Raw genomic sequence first — 17,552 nt, forward strand, 5'->3', positions numbered from 1 at the left:
CAGAGCAAGGTCTTTAATCTGCTAGTCTACTCCTCAAACAGCATACCAGCTAGGATTAGGCAGTATGAAGCTGAAAAGTCTGTAGAGGCAGGAACTTCTTTCCTGATCTCTCACATGGCTATGGGGTTCCTAGGACTTGAGTCATCCTTTGCTGCTTTTCTAGACCACAAGTAGGGAGCTAGATCAGGGGTGGAGCATCCATGACACAACCAGCACCAATGTAGGATGCTGGAGTCACAGGCAGAGGCTTAGGCTACTATGACATGGCACCAGCCCCACAGACTTATTTTTTAGGGAAGCAAGAATACAATTTACTCAACCAAAGCTCACATTTTTTTTTAACTTTTTCCAACTCCCAAATATACTTTCTTTGTCACATGCACATATACAATTTGGAGGGAAAGAGACCTCCTGACTGCAAAGAACTCTTCTAATTAAACATGAAAAAGATGACCTGGCACAATGACTCAATTGCTAAATTCTCACCTTGCAACTACCTGGATCGCATATGGGTGCCAGTACGTGTCCTGGCTGCTCCACTTCCCATCCAGCTTCCTATCTGTGGCCTGGGAAAGCAGTAGAAGATGGCCCAAAGCCTTGAGACGCTGCATTTACATGGGAGATCTAGAAGAAGCTCTTGGCTCCTGGCTTCAGATTGGCACAGCTCTGGCCATTGCAACCATCTGGGAGTGAATCAGCAAATGGAAATCTTTCTCTCCATAAAATCTGATCTGTCGGGGGTCCAGCGACGTGGCCTAGTGGCTAAAATCCTCACCTTGAACGCCCCGGGATCCCATGTGGGCGTCGGTTCTAATCTCGGCAGCTCCACTTCCCATCTAGCTCCCTGCTTGTGACCTGGGAAAGCAGTCGAGGATGGCCCATGGCTTTGGGACCCTGCACCCGTGTGGGAGACCTGCAAGAGGTTCCTGGCTCCTGGCTTTGGATCGGCGCAGCACCGGCCATTGCAGTCACTTGGGGAGTGAATCATTGGACGGAAGATCTTCCTCTCTGTCTCTCCTCCTCTCTGTATATCTGACTTTGTAACAAGATAAATAAATCTTTAAAAAAAAAAATCTGATGGGCCCGGCGGCGTATCCTAGCAGCTAAAGTCCTCACCTTGAACGCCCCGGGATCCCATATGGGCGCCAGTTCTAATCCCGGCAGCTCCACTTCCCATCCAGCTCCCTGCTTGTGGCCTGGGAAAGCAGTTGAGGACAGCCCAATGCTTTGGGACACTGCACCCGCGTGGGAGACCCAGAAGAGGTTCCAGGTTCCCGGCTTCGGATCGGCACGCATCGGCCCGTTGCGTTCACTTGGGGAGTGAAACATCGGACAAAGATCTTCCTCTCTGTCTCTCTCCTCCTCTCTGTATATCTGACTTTGTAACAAGATAAATAAATCTTTAAAAAAAAAAATCTGATGGGCCCGGCGGCGTATCCTAGCAGCTAAAGTCCTCACCTTGAACGCCCCGGGATCCCATATGGGCGCCAGTTCTAATCCCGGCAGCTCCACTTCCCATCCAGCTCCCTGCTTGTGGCCTGGGAAAGCAGTTGAGGACAGCCCAATGCTTTGGGACACTGCACCCGCGTGGGAGACCCAGAAGAGGTTCCAGGTTCCCGGCTTCGGATCGGCACGCATCGGCCCGTTGCGTTCACTTGGGGAGTGAAACATCGGACAAAGATCTTCCTCTCTGTCTCTCTCCTCCTCTCTGTATATCTGACTTTGTAATAAAAATAAATAAATCTTTAAAAAAAAAATCTGATCTGTCAGGCCCAGAGTGGTAGCCTAGTGGCTAAAGCCCTCGCCTTGCATACACCGGGATCCCATATGGGCGCCGGTTCTAATCCCAGCAACCCTGTTTCCCAGCCAGCTCCCTGCTTGTGGCCTGGGAAAGTGGAGGACGGCCCAAGCCTTGGGATCTTGCACCCACGTGGGAGACTTGGAGGAAGTTCCTGGCTCCTGGCTTCGGATCAGCTCAGCTCTGACCCTTGCAGCCGCTTGAGGAGTAGATCATTGGACAGAAGATCTTCCTTTCTGTCTCTCCATCTCTCTGTATATCTGAGTTTGCAATAAAAATTTAAAAATCTGGCTAAAAACTATAAAAAAGAGGTTCCCCCCCACACCTCCCCCCTCAACGCTTAAGCTGTACTGGAAGCTCTGGAACTGGCTATCATACGCTGCAAGGGACACCAACAGGAAGACACCCAGATCAACAACAGAAATGCATCAGCAGATAAGGCAGGAAAAAAAAAAGCTGCTACACTGGTTTTACAAATGGCCATCAATATCTTAACCTGTAGAAGCAACTATAAATCCATACTATACTATACCTTAGATAAAATGGGCCTAGCAACAAAGTTATGCTAAAGATGTCCAGTACTTTGCTAATGGTCTGGGAAAGCAGCAGCAGAGGTGGGCCCCTGTATTTTCTGGGAAACCCAGAAGAAGCTCCTGGCTTCCAGCTTCAGACTGGTCGACCTCTGGCTATTGCAGCCATCTAGGAAAAGAATCAGTGGATAGAAAATCTCTCTGTGTCTCTCCCTGTTTCCCTGTTACTTCAAGTAGAACAAATAAATCTTAAAAAAACCAAAAAACAAAAAACAGGGGCTACCCTTCTATACAAAGAAGAAAAATGTACCTATATAAACACTGGAAAATACACTGTGCTAACACACCCTCAGCAAATAATTACAAAGATCTACTAGTCTTTATGATACTTTCCCAGGCTGGAGAGACACATCTCTAACATGATCAGAAAAGGTACAAGAAGTATGTAAAGCCCTGCTACAAGAAATAATGCTTTGCTTTCAACTTCCAAAGTCACTTCAAAGGGACCGTGAACCCTCTTCTGTGTCTAAAGTAACTCAGTAGATAGCCGCTGCTCTAGGGATCTCTTATCATTTCCATTCCCCTTGGAGAACTCAGGCATCAGGGAAAGCTGAAGAGGCTAATCACATTCTTCATTTTCTTGGAGAGACAGATACACAGAGGGAAGGAGAGACAGAGAGGAAGATCTTCCATCTGCTGGGTCACTCCCCAAGTGGCCACAACAGTCAGAGAGGAGCCAATCTGAAGCCAGGAGCTTCTTCCAGGTGTCCTATGGGTGCACGATCCCAAGGGCCAGGCCATCCTCTATAGCTTTCCCAGGCCACAAGCAGGGAGCTGGATAGGAAGCAGGGCCTCTGAGACACAAACCAGTGCCCATATGGAATCGGGGTGCATGCAAGGCAAGGATTTCGCCTCTAGGCTACCGTGCCGGACCCCCATCACATTCTATAACAGAGTCCATCAAGGCTCTGCAAAGAGACTTCAGAAGGATGGCTTCAGCTACTACCCATTGTCCCCCTCAGGAGGAGGGGGACCTAAGGCTGCTTCAGAACTTAGAAATACTATGCAAAAGATGGTTTATCGGGCCCGGCGGCATGGCCTAGCGGCTAAAGTCCTCGCCTTGAAAGCCCCGGGATCCCATATGGGCGCCGGTTCTAATCCAGGCAGCTCCACTTCCCATCCAGCTCCCTGCTTGTGGCCTGGGAAAGCAGTCGAGGATGGCCCAAAGCCTTGGGACTCTGCACCCGCATGGGAGACCCGGAAGAGGTTCCTGGTTCCCGGCATCGGATCGGCGCGCACCGCTCACTTGGGGAGCGAAACATTGGGTGGAAGATCTTCCTCTCTGTCTCTCCTCCTCTCTGTATATCCGGCTTTCCAATAACAATGAAAAAAATCTTTAAAAAAAAAAAAAAAAGATGGTTTATCGCCTCTGACATTCTTTGGCTGATATTCAGATCCAATAAACACCATTATCAAACTAGGTCAGGTACAAAAGGTTCCGATGCAATGTGGAAACAAAATTCTCCTAGTATGATTCCAAAAATCATGAACAACTGATCTCCCTAAATCTAGTTTTGCTAAAAACTTGGAAAGAAGGATCACCTGACCAATTTTAGCCTAAAAGGAAAGAATGTTACTACCTAGCACTTTCACTACAACTAAATCACAAGTTATCTAAACTGGGTATATTGGTCAAGAATTAAAGTTTTACCTCTTGAGCATTTACAAGTGTGTGCAGAAGATAACTGCCTACTCATGTGAGTCAAATATCTCTTCCAAAATAAAAAAGGTAAGTACAATCTTGGCTTCTTCTATATTTAGGCTTCTCTGGTTTATGGCAGACATGTTTTAAGTACCTCTCCTCCTGACTCTTTCAGGAAGTTGTTATTCGGAGGAAAATTCCCTGATGAGTCCTTCCACTGTCATAGGAGGAAATTGCTGGGGTCCATGCAGTGGGTGTGGATGACACAAAGGGGTGAAGAGAATAGCTCCCCTATTTGGCAAGGCCCAGAGGAGCTTTCAGATGTTTGGCAAGGCCCAGCGGATGTCTCTCCGACCAATTTGATGCAATCTCGCACCTTTTTGCGTGGACACTCAAACACCCAACTAAGAATTCTGTACTCTATTGAGGCATTGTTGCTTGCCCCTGTGAGATGGGCTCTGCAACTGACGTGAGCCCGAGAGTTAAGGTCGCTGATAATGGCTTGGTGAGTGGGCCTTTAACAATTTACCCACAGGAGCACAATTAAGCCCATGCCATTTCTGGACACCCTACTGCGTACCTAACCATTGCCTCAGAATCTGGCCCAGACATGTAGCAAACTATCAAGAAAAGGGCTTGATAAATATCCTAAACGTTAGTGAAAGTGATGGGAGTATGAGCTGAAACTGCTATGGCAATAAATACAGTTACTGTGACCTGAAAGGCTACCCTGTTTTTGCAATGTCTTTGGAGCATAGGAAATGTAGCTGTTTTAGCCTCTTATATGATTTTTGGCTACAGGAATTAAAGGGTGCTTTTATTGGTATTATGGAGATACGCTTTTAATTATTGTTTGATTGTTTATGGGGTTATAGAGCCTGTAATTGCAAGGGGATTTAATATTTAAAACTTTTATCCTGGATTTTTACGGTTTTTCCCTTGTGACATATTTATCCCATTAAATGATGGGCAAGTTGTGGAAATAGAAATGTAGCAGGAAAGCATTACTGATTAGCAGGTAATCACATGTGCCTTGGCCTTGGAATCCTGGCTGTCACCCAATGGCTACCACTGAAAAATGAATAATGGCTTGCTTTAAGGAAAATGATTATGCTAACTTACAAAATGACCTTTAAGAGCACCTGGTTGACCATGAAGTAAAAAATAAAATAATCAAACATCTGTGCATAGTCACTTAGTCATAAAGTAAAAATAGAACAATCGAACCATTGTGCAGAGGCTTGTGATGTGTCTGAGTAAATAAAAAGGACAGCTTCAGGCCCGGCACAATGGCCTAGAATGTGCCAGGATCCTATATGAACACCGGTTCTAATCCTAGCAGCTCCACTTCCCATCCAGCTCCCGGCTTGTGGCCTGGAAAAGCATTTGAGGATGGCCCAAAGCCTTGGGACCCTATACCTGCATGCGAGACCTGGAAGAGCTCCTGGCTCCTGATCAGCACAGATCCAGCTGTTGTGGTCACTTGGGGAGTGAATCATCGGACGGAAGATCTTCCTCTCTGTCTCTCCTCCTCTCTGTATATCTGACTTTGCAATAAAAATAAATAAGTAAATAAATCTTAAAAAAAAAAAAGACAGCTTCTTCTTGAGCTGTTATAAGAGGGCACCAAAAGACAGTGTCTGTGTCTTTTCTTTTCACCAATGCCACACACCTTTCTCGAGCTCCAAACTCGGCTGCAGCTGGACTCTGGCAACAAATCTTATTGTGCCTCACTGAGCAAATTTTTTTAAACAACTCTGAAAAATCTGTCTATTCCCTGAGGCAACCTAACTCAAAATATAGAAGAGATTACAGCAAGTACTCAGATCTGAGGTTGCCTAGTTAAGTTAACCATGGATAAACTACACACTGGTAGAACATGGTGGAGTATGTGCAGTAATAATAAAATCTGCTACATTTATTTTAACAGTATGCCCACTTAAGGACACATTGCAAGACTTTATACCTATGCTAAACAGTTCTATAATTAAATAGTTTTATAAATATAAATAATTCTACAATTAGTTTCTAATTCTTCTGCCCATTTGCAAAGAAAATAGAAGAATATTGTCATTCACGCATACTGAAGAAGTACAGCAAAGTAGAACAAACACTCTCTCTCTCTGCAACAGCTGTAGATACAAATCCCATGCTGATAGACAGAGAACCTTCTCTGAGTCTTGAAAAGATATATTTCTTTGAAAGGCACAAAGACAGAGAGACAAAGGGGAGGCAGGGAGAGGGAAACAGAGAGCAAGAGAGGCAGACAAGACACACAGGATGCAACCTCAAATGGCCGCAAAAGCCAGTGCTGGCTAGGCCGACACCAGGAGCCTAGCACTCCAGCCAGGACGTCCACACGGATGGTAGGGGTCCAAGTACTGGCCAGCATCTGCTACTTTCTCAGGTACATTAGCAGGGAACAAGATCAGAAGGGTAGCTGGGACTCAAACTGCCACTCCAATAAAGGATGCTGGCAATGCAAGCAGTAGCTTAACATGTGACACTACAATGCCAGTCACAAGACAATTTTCTTTAGTAACAACGATGGACTGATTTACAGCCAAGAAACATTTCCCTTTCTGAACCAAATCAAGCAGGAATAGTACTATTACAAATTATATTTTCTTTTTTTAAAAAAGATTTATTTATTTATTGGAAAGTCAGATTTACAGAGACGGAGAGACATAGAGAATGATCTTTCACCCAGTGGTTCACTCCCCAAGTGGCTGCAACACCTGGAGCCAAGCTGAGCCAAAAACTTTCTGAGTCTCACAGGTGGGTGCAGGGTCCCAAGGCTTTGGGCTATGCTCTGCTGCTTTCCCAGACAACTGGCAGGAAGCTGAATGGGAAGTGGAGCAGCCAGGACACAAATCAGCACTCATGTGGAATCCTGGTGCGTTCAAGGTGAGGATCTTATACACTAGGCTACCACGCCAGGCCCGTGTTTTCTATAGTTAAATCTTTGTGTGTGGCAACAGGAGAAAAAGGCAAAGGAGAAGAGGAAGGGATGCCAAGAGAATGGAAACTGGTAACATGTTTTTCTTTGATTTATCTCCAAAATTTCATTTAGTGCCGTGGAGCAGCTGGGTGGTGAGCAGAGAGCAGGAGCGGCTAATGAAGCCTAACTGAGATGACAGCACCCCAAAGGCACCAAGATTTCAAGGTGGGTCCAATGAGGAGAATTCCAGTGGGGAGACAAGCTAGGACTGGTGAAGTCCTGGGGAAGAAGCTGGAGGAGAGGGGCTTGAATAAGGCTCATGTTTCCCTTGGCCAGTTTGTGGTGCTAAAGAAAGGTAAAGAACTTTTCCGGAGTAGCTGAAGAACCCAGGAAGCCCAATGCCAAGCAGCTCTGGGCAGTGCCCCAGGAGTAGCGTGGAGCCCTCCCTGGAGGTGACAGCCCCAGCACGCCTCCCCAGAGGTCACCGTTGAGTGGTAACTCCACCCTATGTTCTCAAAAGCAAGACTGTTGTCATCACAGTCACCTCTAGTGTACTCCAAGGTTTTCTGGGAGTTCTCTGCCCTCACCATTTCAACTTTTTTTAGAATTCACACTCTTTCATTTTAAGAGAATTTTATTTTACTTGAAAGTCGGAGAGAGATCTCTTTTGTCCATTGGTTCAGTCCCCAAATGGTTGCAACAGTCAGAGATGGGTCAGTCTGAGGGTAGGAGGAGCCAGTAACTTCTCCTGGGTCTCCCACATGGATGCATAAATCTTGGGACATCCTCCTAGCTGCTTTCACAGACCATTAGCAGGGAGCCTGATCAGAAGTGGAGCAGCCCAGACTCAAGCTAGTGCCCATATGGGATGTCGCAAAGCAAGTGGAGAATTAGCTTGCTATGCCACTGTGCCAGGCCCGAATTCCCACTCCTGTATGCATCTCCTTCTTTCAGGTTTCCATTCAAGCTCCCTAGTAATAATTTCTGGTTTTCATGAGTGGATTCCTGACCCCTTTCCTCACAATACCCTTAACTCCCCTGTTTGATGCCATTTAGATCCTTTTTTTGACAGAACAGTCACTAGCCTCACAAGTTATTTTGATTAATAAGGTCAGCGCCTCTGTTAAAAAAAAAAAAAACCGAAGAAACAAAACTCCACTTACTTCTGAATATTTACACTGTTTCTTAAGGACATGGAAGTCTCTTTTAGTGTCCACCCACTCTGCGTGAGGCTTACCAGTGGAGGTGTGCTCTGTCCACTCTGGTTATACTTCATCCTCAGCTCTGTGTACAGATACCAGATGTAATTGATGGTGTAGAGAATTGACGAAAAGTAGAATATCTGCGTGAAAATCAAAACAATAACAATGATTCCACTCTGATGTTCAATATAGGGCATAATATTCTGAAAAGTATGAGAATCCTACCTACTGTGCTATTAGTAACATTTCACCTAGTGTTCACAATAGGTAGAACTGGGGCAAGTCTGAAAATTCCACCATGATTACCATCTTTATTCTGAAACATGCCTCTCCTCTCACTGTTAGCCTTTTGTGTGTGCCAAGGAACTCCAGCTTTGGCAACGCCCTGGTATTCAACAGAAGAGATGGGTAGAATTCTAGTGGATACATGATACTCACATACAGATACAATATGCATAAACAATTCTCAAACAAAGGTAACAAGGGCCAGTGCTGTGGCATAGCAGGTGACTATACTTTAAGATTTATCTGAAATATGGATTTACATAGCAAGAGGGAGAGACAGAGAGGGAGAGCTCTACTACCCACTGGTTGACTTACCAAATGGCTGCAAAGGCCAGGGTGGGTCTGATACTCTATTTGGTTCTCCCATGTAGGTGGCAGAGGCCTAATCACTTGCTCCACCTTCTCTCACTTTCCCAGGAGCATCAGCAAGGAACTGCATCCAATGTGGAGCAGCTAGGACTACACTGGCAGTCATATGAGGTGCTGGAGTCAGAGGTGGCAGCTTCATGCATTGAGCCACATAATGCTGGACTGTATATTTATATATGTCAGCAATCAACTTTTAGTAAATGAAAACAATTTTTAGGGCCTGACAGCGTGGCCTAGTGGCTAAAGTCCTCGCCTTGAACGCACCGGGGTCCCATATGGGTGCTCGTTCTAATCCTGGCAGCTCTACTTCCCATCCAGCTCCCTGCTTGTGGCCTGGGAAAGCAGTCGAGGACAGCCCAAAGCCTTGGGACACTGCACCCGCGTGGGAGACCCGGAAGAGGTTCCTGGTTCCTGGCACCTGATTGGCGCAGCACCGGCCGTTGCGCTCACTTGGGGAGTGAAACATTGGACGGAAGATCTTCCTCTCTGTATATCTGACTTTGTAATAAAATAGAAATAAATCTTTAAAAAAAAAGAAAACAATTTTTAAAGACTGATTTATTTCTGTTGGAAAGTCAGATATACAAAGAAGAGGAGAGACAGAGAGGAAGATCTTCCATTCAATGACTCACTCCCCAAGTGACGGCAACAGCAGAGAACTGATCCAAAGCCAGGGCCCAGAGCCTCTTCCAGGTCTCCCACACAGGTATAAGGTCCCAAGGCTTTGGGCCGTCCTCAACTGCTTTCCCAGGCCACAAGCAGGGAACTGGATGGGAAGTGGGACTGCCAGGACATGAAATGGCGCCCATATGGGTTCCTAGCACATGCAAGGCGAGGAGTTTAGCTACTAGGCTACTGCACTGGGATCTGAAGGTCATTTTATACAATATTTTTGGTAGGCCCACATTTTAACTCTGATCCCATCATATGAGGTAAGATTTAGCATTTTCCACCAAGTTTCAGATTTTGGATCATTTCAGACTTCAAGACTTTTGGATTAGTGATGATTAATCTGTACTACTCTTTAAAGTGTAGCAATACACTAATGGGTATCCACCTGCCAGAATGGATCATCTTTACTTTCTATTGAGATCTGAGTATCTACTCATTGCAAACCATAATGGATCTAATAGCACTCACCTGTTCGACTGCTTGCAGGTTATAGCAGATGACATCTTCATTGGTTCCTGGAGTTCCATAGAGAAGTGCTTCGGCGAGCCAGCAGATTCCCAGGAGCAAGTCGGAGACACTCAGATAAAACAGCGATCTTTTCTGTCAAAGCAACAAAATGCTCACTTCATAAGTGACATGGACAGAAAAATGTGACAATCATTTTTACAACTCGTCTTCCTAGTAGGAAACAAGGGCTCTGCCTTCATTCAGCTGAGGTAAACGAAGAGTCCAGAGGACTCAGTGTGATAGTGCAGTGGTTAAAGTCCTCGCCTTGAATGGGCCAGGATCCCATATGGTCACTGGTTCTAATCCCAGCAGCTCCACTTCCCATCCAGCTCCCTGCTTGTGGCCTAGGAAAGCAGTTAGGGACAAGCCCACGGCCTTTGGATCCTGCACCCGCGTGGGAGACCCTGAAGAGCTCCTGGCTCCTCACCTTGGAATGTCTCAGCTTCAGCCACTGCGGTTCACTTGGGAAGTGAACCACTGGATGGAAGATCTTCCTCTCTGTCTCTCCTCCGCTGTATATCTGCCTTTCCAATAAAAATAAATAAATCTTAAAAACAAAAACAAAAACAGGAGGAGTCCAGACAGGCAGGGATTTGCAGTCACAGCCATTCCATCCGTCTTGAACTCAGAAGTTTCATAGATAAATTAGCATTGGACCTTCTTACAGGAATTCACTTTTCTCAGACACAGGGTCAAAGACACGAAAGATGAGAAGTGTTACGGTAGCAACACACCACAAATGAGCAAAAGAAAATGTTGTAGCTGCACAGCAAACATCTTCTAAAAACAGGAAATGAGGTCATCAGCTGAGTGTTCAGGGATGTGGCTAAGGACTTAAAACATTTTTTTCATAGCAACGAAAAGCAAGGAATTGTATATATTGTCTTGCAAGTTCTTTTTTTTTAAGATTTAGGTTTTTTTAAAAAAAAATATTTATTTATTTATTTTTTATTACAAAGTCAGATATATAGAGAGGAGGAGAGACAGAGGGAAAGATCTTCTGTCCAATGATTCACTCCCCAAGTCGCTGCAACGGCTGGTGCTGCGCCAATCCAAAGCCGGGAGCCAGAAACTTCCTTTCACGTCTCCCACGCAGGTGCAGGGTCTCAAAGCTTTGGGCTGTCCTCGACTGCTTTCCCAGGCCACAAGCAGGGAGCTGGATGGGAAGTGGAGCTGCTGGGATTAGAACCGGTGCTCATATGGGATCCTGGCACGTTCAAGGTGAGGACTTTAGCCGTTAGGCCACGCTGTCGGGCCCGTCTTGCAAGTTATAATAAAGTAAAAGTTGTCCTCTTATTTTATAGTATCTTTCTAGTTTTGCCCTCCCTATCCTCATTTGTCTAGAAAAAGTTTTAGAGGCAGTTATTCGGCCAAACAGTGGTACGTCCACATCCCTTATTGGGGTGCCGGGGTTCAAACACTAGCTCCACTTCTCACTGCATCTTTGCACTGCTGACTCAAATAGCTGGGTCCCTGGCACCACATGGGAGAACCAGATTGGGTTCTGGACTCTTGGCTTCAGCCCGGCTCAGCCTGGCTGGTGCAGACATTGTGAATTAAACCAGAAGATGGAAGATTTCGGTTTCTGCCTTTAAAATGTGCATTACTACCTCAGAATTTATGTTATGTAATTTTAAATATAAATTTGAAATCTTTAGAATACTCATTCAGGTAAAAATAAACAATTTTGAATGCATTTTTTGGGGATCTGGTGCTGTGGCATCATTGTCTACAGCACTGGCATGCCATAGTCCTAGCGGCTCCATTTCCTGTTCAGCTTACTGTTCATCTGCCTGGAAAAATAGCAGAGGATGGCCCAAGTCTTGGGCCACTAGAGAAGAGACCAAAGAAGCTCCTGGCTTTGAACTGGCCCAGCCCCAGTCATTGCTGCCATTTGGAAAGTAATAGATGAAAGACCCCTCCCCCTCTTTCTTTTTCTCTCTCTATAAATCTGCCTTTGTGGCCATTTTGGGAATGAACGAATGGACAGCAGATGTCTCACTCTCTCATCTATCCACTCTGTGTAACTCTGACTTTCAAGTAAACCTTTAAAAAATAATAAAAGATAATTATAATAGACTTGTGGAACTCCCATGCTAGGTTGCAGCGTTCACTGGTGAGAATAAGAGCTGGGGCTGGGGGCAAACCACACCAGGATGGGCTGCAGCACCTGTCGGCATATACGTGAGCCAAGTCTGCAGGTGGGCTGGGCTGGGTCAGTCCACAGCACACACTGGCACAAGCAAGACCCAGGATGAAGTGCAGGCCAGGCTGGGATAGACCATAACACCTGGCAATTCACAAGAAAGCTGGGGGCAGGCCAGACTGGGATAGGCAAAATCTATAAAGTTTTTTTAAGTTAATTAATTAATTAGAAAGTCAGTGTTACCTGGATGGCGGGGTGTGAATATCTTTTACCTGCTGTTTCACTCCTGAGATGGCCGCAAAGCCCAGACAAAAACCAGGTACCAGGAGCTTCCTCAGGGTCACCTGTGTGGATTCAGGGGCCTAAAGATTTCTGCCATCTTCCACTGCTTTTCCCAGGTGTATTATCAAGGATTTGAAGTGGAGCACCAAGGACACAAACTGATGCCCATATGAGATACTGGTCTGCAAGTGGTAGTTTTGTTTGCTATTCCACTATGCCAGACCCGAAAACTATAAAGTTTTTAAAATATTAAATTGGAGGGCCTGGCATGATAGTGTAGAGGTTAAAGTGCTTGCCTTGAACGCACTGGGATCCCATATGGGTGCCAGTTCTAATCCCGGCAGCCCTACTTCCCATCCAGCTCCCTGTCTGTGACTTGGGAAAGCAGCTTAGAACTGCCCAAAGACTTGGGACCCTGCACCTGTGAGGGAGACCTGGAAGAGGCTCCTGGCTTTGGATCGGCACGCACCGGCCCGTTGCGGCCACTTGGGGAGTGAATCATCGGATGGAAGATCCTCCTCTCTGTCTTTCCTCCTCTCTGTATATCTGACTTTCCAATAAAAAAATAAAATCTTTTAAAAAGATATTTTAATTTCACTTTTCATGAACTTAAAAAAGATTTATATTTATTTTGAAAGGTATTATTTTGAAAGAGTTACTCTAAGCGAGGTAGAGAGAAAAAACAAGATTTTCCATTTGCTGGTTCACTCCCTAAATACCCACAATAATCAACGCTAGGCCAGGGTGAAGTCAGGAGCCAGGCACGTCATCTGGATATCTGACAAGAACGGCAGGGACCCAAACACTTGCGCTATCTTCTGATTTCTCCAGGCTCCATTGTATAGTTATTTTTTTAGCCAGTACATACATGTTTCATACGTTTTGTTCATATCAAATGTATATCATAATTAAAATATTAAAAAGTCAAAATCCTCACCAGATACTACCTAATAGAAGAACTAATCCCCTCAGCTATACAAAAGATAATTGTTAGCATATCTTCCTTTGGAATGAAGAGAAATTTAAGATGCTAATAGACCTGGATGGTCAAGTTTCCTTGGCTGACATAAACAAGTGAAATTATGTATAAAACATACATTTTAAGCATGAAATATTTCACAGATATTACTTTAACTATAAAGTATTTCATAATATTATATTTTAATCACAGATGGCCTCTGCTCTTAGTAAGCCTGCTAAAATTCTAGCCAGCTACACAGTACATTCCAATTCTACTGTCTATGACATACTCTACATTTATTTTTAAGATCTATTTATTGGGCCCGCGCAGTGGCCTAGCAGCTAAAGTCCTCACCTTGAACGCACCGGGATCCCATATGGGCGCAAATTCTAATCCCGGCTGCTCCACTTCCCATCCAGCTCCCTGCTTGTGGCCTGGGAAAGCAGTCGAGGATGGCCCAGAGCTTTGAGACCCTGCACCTGCGTGGGAGACCCGGAAGAGGTTCCAGGTTCCCGGCTTCTGATCAGTGTAGTACTGGCCCGTTGCAGCTCACTTGGGGAGTGAATCATCGGACGGAAGATCTTCCTGTCTCTCCTCCTCTCTGTATATCTGACTTTGTAATAAACAATAAATAAATCTTTAAAAAATCTATTTATTTTTACTGGAAAGTCAGATACACAGAGAGGAGGAAAGACAGAGAGGAAGATCTTCCGTCCGATGATTCACTCCTCAAGTGGCTGAAACGGCTGGAGCTGAGCCAACCTGAAGTCAGGAGCCTGGAGCTTCTTCCAGGTCTCCCATATGGGGGCAGGGTCCCAAGGTCCTGGATCATTCTCAACTGCTTTCCTAGGCCACAAGCAAGGAGCTGGATGGGAAGCAGGGGTGCCGGGATTAGAACCAACGTCCATATGGGATCCCAATGTGTGCAAGGTGAGGACTTTAGACACTAGGCAATTGTGCCAGGCCCATACTCCACATTACTAACTTAAACAGATACAAAATTGAAACCGAAAATATAAATTACAGTTATGATATAGATATTATAATCCTGTTTAGTTATTCAAGAAATAACCCTATGGAGGCCGGCACCATGGTACAGTATAATCCCTGTAGCATCTTCAGTTCCAATCAGCTCTCTGCTAATGGCATGGGAAAGCAGCAGAGGACGGACGGCCCAAGTCCTCCCATGCAGGGAGACCTGGATGAAGCTTCAGGCTCCTGACTTCAAATTGGTCCAGCTCTGGCCACTGTGGCTATTTAGGGAGTAAAACAGTAGATGGAACATCTCTTCCCTGTCTCTCTGTCCCTCTCTCTCTTTCTCTCTCTCTAACTCTGTCTTTCAAATAAGGATAAAATAAATCTTAAAAAAAAAAAATAGAAACAAGTATAGTTTTTGGAGATAGGAAAATCCAAAAAGCAGAAAACATGATCCTAAACATGAAAGTAAAAACAATTTGCCCCCGAAAAAACCCACATATATATGCATTTATTCTTTTCGTTAATTGAAATAAACAAAAGAGATTGAGGAAAACAGATATTGTATGAAAGGTTTTCTCTACATCTCTGCTAACAAGGGGAATGACCTACATGTCAATAATCTTGTAAAATACTGCTTCTTAGTGTTTGCTTAGGTGAATACAATTTACAATGAGTATGTGGGGCAAGCAACCTGGTATGCCTAGGTTTAAGTGCTGGCACTGCTCTTTTTAAGTTATTCTCTATTTTTATTATGAGACAATTTAAACAAATTAAGGTATAAACATGAGAACCAATTCATACAAGCACAATGAGCTTCATCATATCATAGGAATTGGTAATATTTGCTTATATTTATTTACTTATTAAAAGTTTTACTTGGGGCCCAGTGCAATAGCCTAGTGGCTAAAGTATTTGCTTGAACATGCCAGGATCCCATATGGGATCTGGTTCTAATCCTGTTGGCTCCGCTTCCCATCCAGCTCCCTGCTTGTGGCCTGGAAAAGCAGTTGAAGATGGCCCAAAGCCTTGGGACCCTGCACCCATGTGGGAGACCTGAAAGAGGCTTTGGGATCCTGGCACTGGATTGGCTCAGCTCCAGCCATTGTGGCCACTTGGGGAGTGAATCGTCGGATGGAATATCTTCCTCTTTGTATGTCTAACTTTGCAATAAAAATAAATAAATCTTTTTTAAAATTATCATCTTTTTATTTGAAAGGCAGAGAGACACAGAGAGACAAAAATCTTCACTCTCCAAATGCCCGCAATAGTCCGTGTTTGGCCAGTCCAAAGTCAGGCTCCTAGAAAACAATCCTAGGACTCTACATGGGTGGCAGGAACACATTAGCAGGAAGCTGGATAAGTGGCACAGTAGCTGGGACTTGAACCAAGCAGGCACTCCGAGACAGAATGTGGGTATGCCACACTGTGTCTCCACCACCACGCCAAACACTCACCCCTAAATACTCTTCAGTTTAGTCTCAATAGTGCTATCTTTGAGATTCATTCACATTGCCAGTACTATGTTCACTGACTTTAGAGTTTTACGTCAGCTTAATGATTATTTAGCTTTTGACTTCTCATTGTCACAGTATGGTAGTGAATCTTCAGGTACATCTCCCTCAAAAATAAAACATGGTAAATACTTACATATGGAATTGCTCAAGTAGTATTTACATCTTTCAAGTTCACTGGACATTGCCAAATTATGCTAAATAACAACTACTGTGACTGGTGTGTTAATGTCCCTATGATTCTATAATTTTCTGGGAATGGATGCTGCTGTTTCAAGCTTCCTGCTAACACAGACCTGAAACGCAGACTCAAGTAATTCAGCCCTTTGCCACTCCCAGGGAAGAGTTGGACTGAGTTCCTGGATCCTAGCTGCAGCCTGGCGTTACCCTCTCTGTAGCTGGCTTTGGGGAAGTCAATCAGTGGATGTGAGCTCTGTCTGTAACCTCTCTTCCTCTCAGATAAATAAAATTTAAAATTTTTTTTCAAAAGTAACCATTACAAGAAAATAAAATCACACATATATAGTGAAGCATATTTGCCTCAGTTTTTTGTTTCAAGCTTTGCCTCTCCCATCAGATTGCCTCCCAAGACACTATCTAATCAGCTAGAGAAAGGTTTCTCACATGTGTCTCTGACTTACTATAGTTACTTTTAATTTAACAGACTATTTTTTTCAAATAAAATCTTCCAAGTGCCCTTGCTGTTAAAAAATGTTCTTCAGTCAAAAAATAGAAGACGACACTGGAGAATTGCTGAAATTTTTAATCTAAAAAAATAATCTAAAGTTTTCATAGATTAAAAAAATTGAAAAGAAGAATGCGTGTAACTAAGTAATTGCTAAGCAATTTCAGGCTCCAGCAATACGGAAGGCGTGAGAAGAGAACTAGAGAGATAAGCGCAGCCTGAGCTGAAGAGTCTCCATCCTAGGAAGCCCTAACCTGCTCTCATGCCAGAAGGTCATGTCTGAGCAACGCAGCCCTCGGCTACAAGTGACTTCATTGCTATGCTGCCCCAGGGACACCTGTCGATCTATGAAAGATTTTTTTTGGTTGCTACAACTGAGGAGAGGAAAGCTGGCCACAAGCATCTTGTGGGTAAACACTGCTAAACATTTTGATGTGCAAGACTGCCCCTGACAACAAATAATTATTTAGTCCAAAAGGCACATACAGCATAGGGGTTTAGGTGTCTCCATTGTGTAAGTCATACTTTATTAGCTTAATCATATCTGGACTCATATTTCAGCAGGGGAAATAAGACACTGGGGAAATCTCAACCACGGAAGATGCTTGGCACTAAATTACTTGGGTAAGCAACAACAGAGTATCACAACTTCTACTTTGTAAAAAGTTATGTTCTTTACTGTTGGAACCTCAAAATTCTCTTTTATTAGGCAATATACTCTGGTGGTTTTGAAAGTAAGTGGAATCTACAGAATTGCATCATAAAATTAAAAATTAAAATTTAAGTTTAAAAATCTTAAAAAAAAAAAAAGAAAGTAAGTGGAATGAGGCCAGTCTGCTCTCCAATTTCAGCTCGCACACATATTAGCTGTAAGGCTTGGGGAAACTCTTCAACTTTGTTGGCATTCCATGTCCTTGTCTAAAATGTCACAACCAACCCAGAGCTGCTTTAAGAATTAAGTGAACTGGGCCCAGGACAATAGC

At 44.3% G+C, this 17,552-nt stretch overlaps 1 protein-coding gene across 10 annotated transcripts in view; it reads right to left on the minus strand.

The window, feature by feature from the left end:
• The window catches only part of TMEM116 (transmembrane protein 116), a 44,596-nt gene that overhangs the window by 19,937 nt on the left and 7,107 nt on the right, over window positions 1-17,552 (minus strand). For 5 of the 10 annotated variants that reach the window (XM_058656851.1, XM_058656847.1, XM_058656848.1 and 2 more), the window contains exons 4-6: window positions 12,396-12,496; window positions 9,968-10,099; window positions 8,209-8,313 (exon numbers count right to left, since the gene is read on the minus strand). In XM_058656851.1, the coding sequence (XP_058512834.1) occupies window positions 8,209-8,313; window positions 9,968-10,099; window positions 12,396-12,496 (338 nt within the window). The remainder of the gene's footprint in view (window positions 1-8,208; window positions 8,314-9,967; window positions 10,100-12,395; window positions 12,497-17,552) is intronic. The other 5 variants (XM_058656853.1, XM_058656852.1, XM_058656855.1 and 2 more) reach the window with 1 other exon arrangement.

This window comes from Ochotona princeps, chromosome 29, assembly GCF_030435755.1.
Source record: "Ochotona princeps isolate mOchPri1 chromosome 29, mOchPri1.hap1, whole genome shotgun sequence".
Classification (NCBI taxonomy): Eukaryota; Metazoa; Chordata; class Mammalia; order Lagomorpha; family Ochotonidae; genus Ochotona; species Ochotona princeps.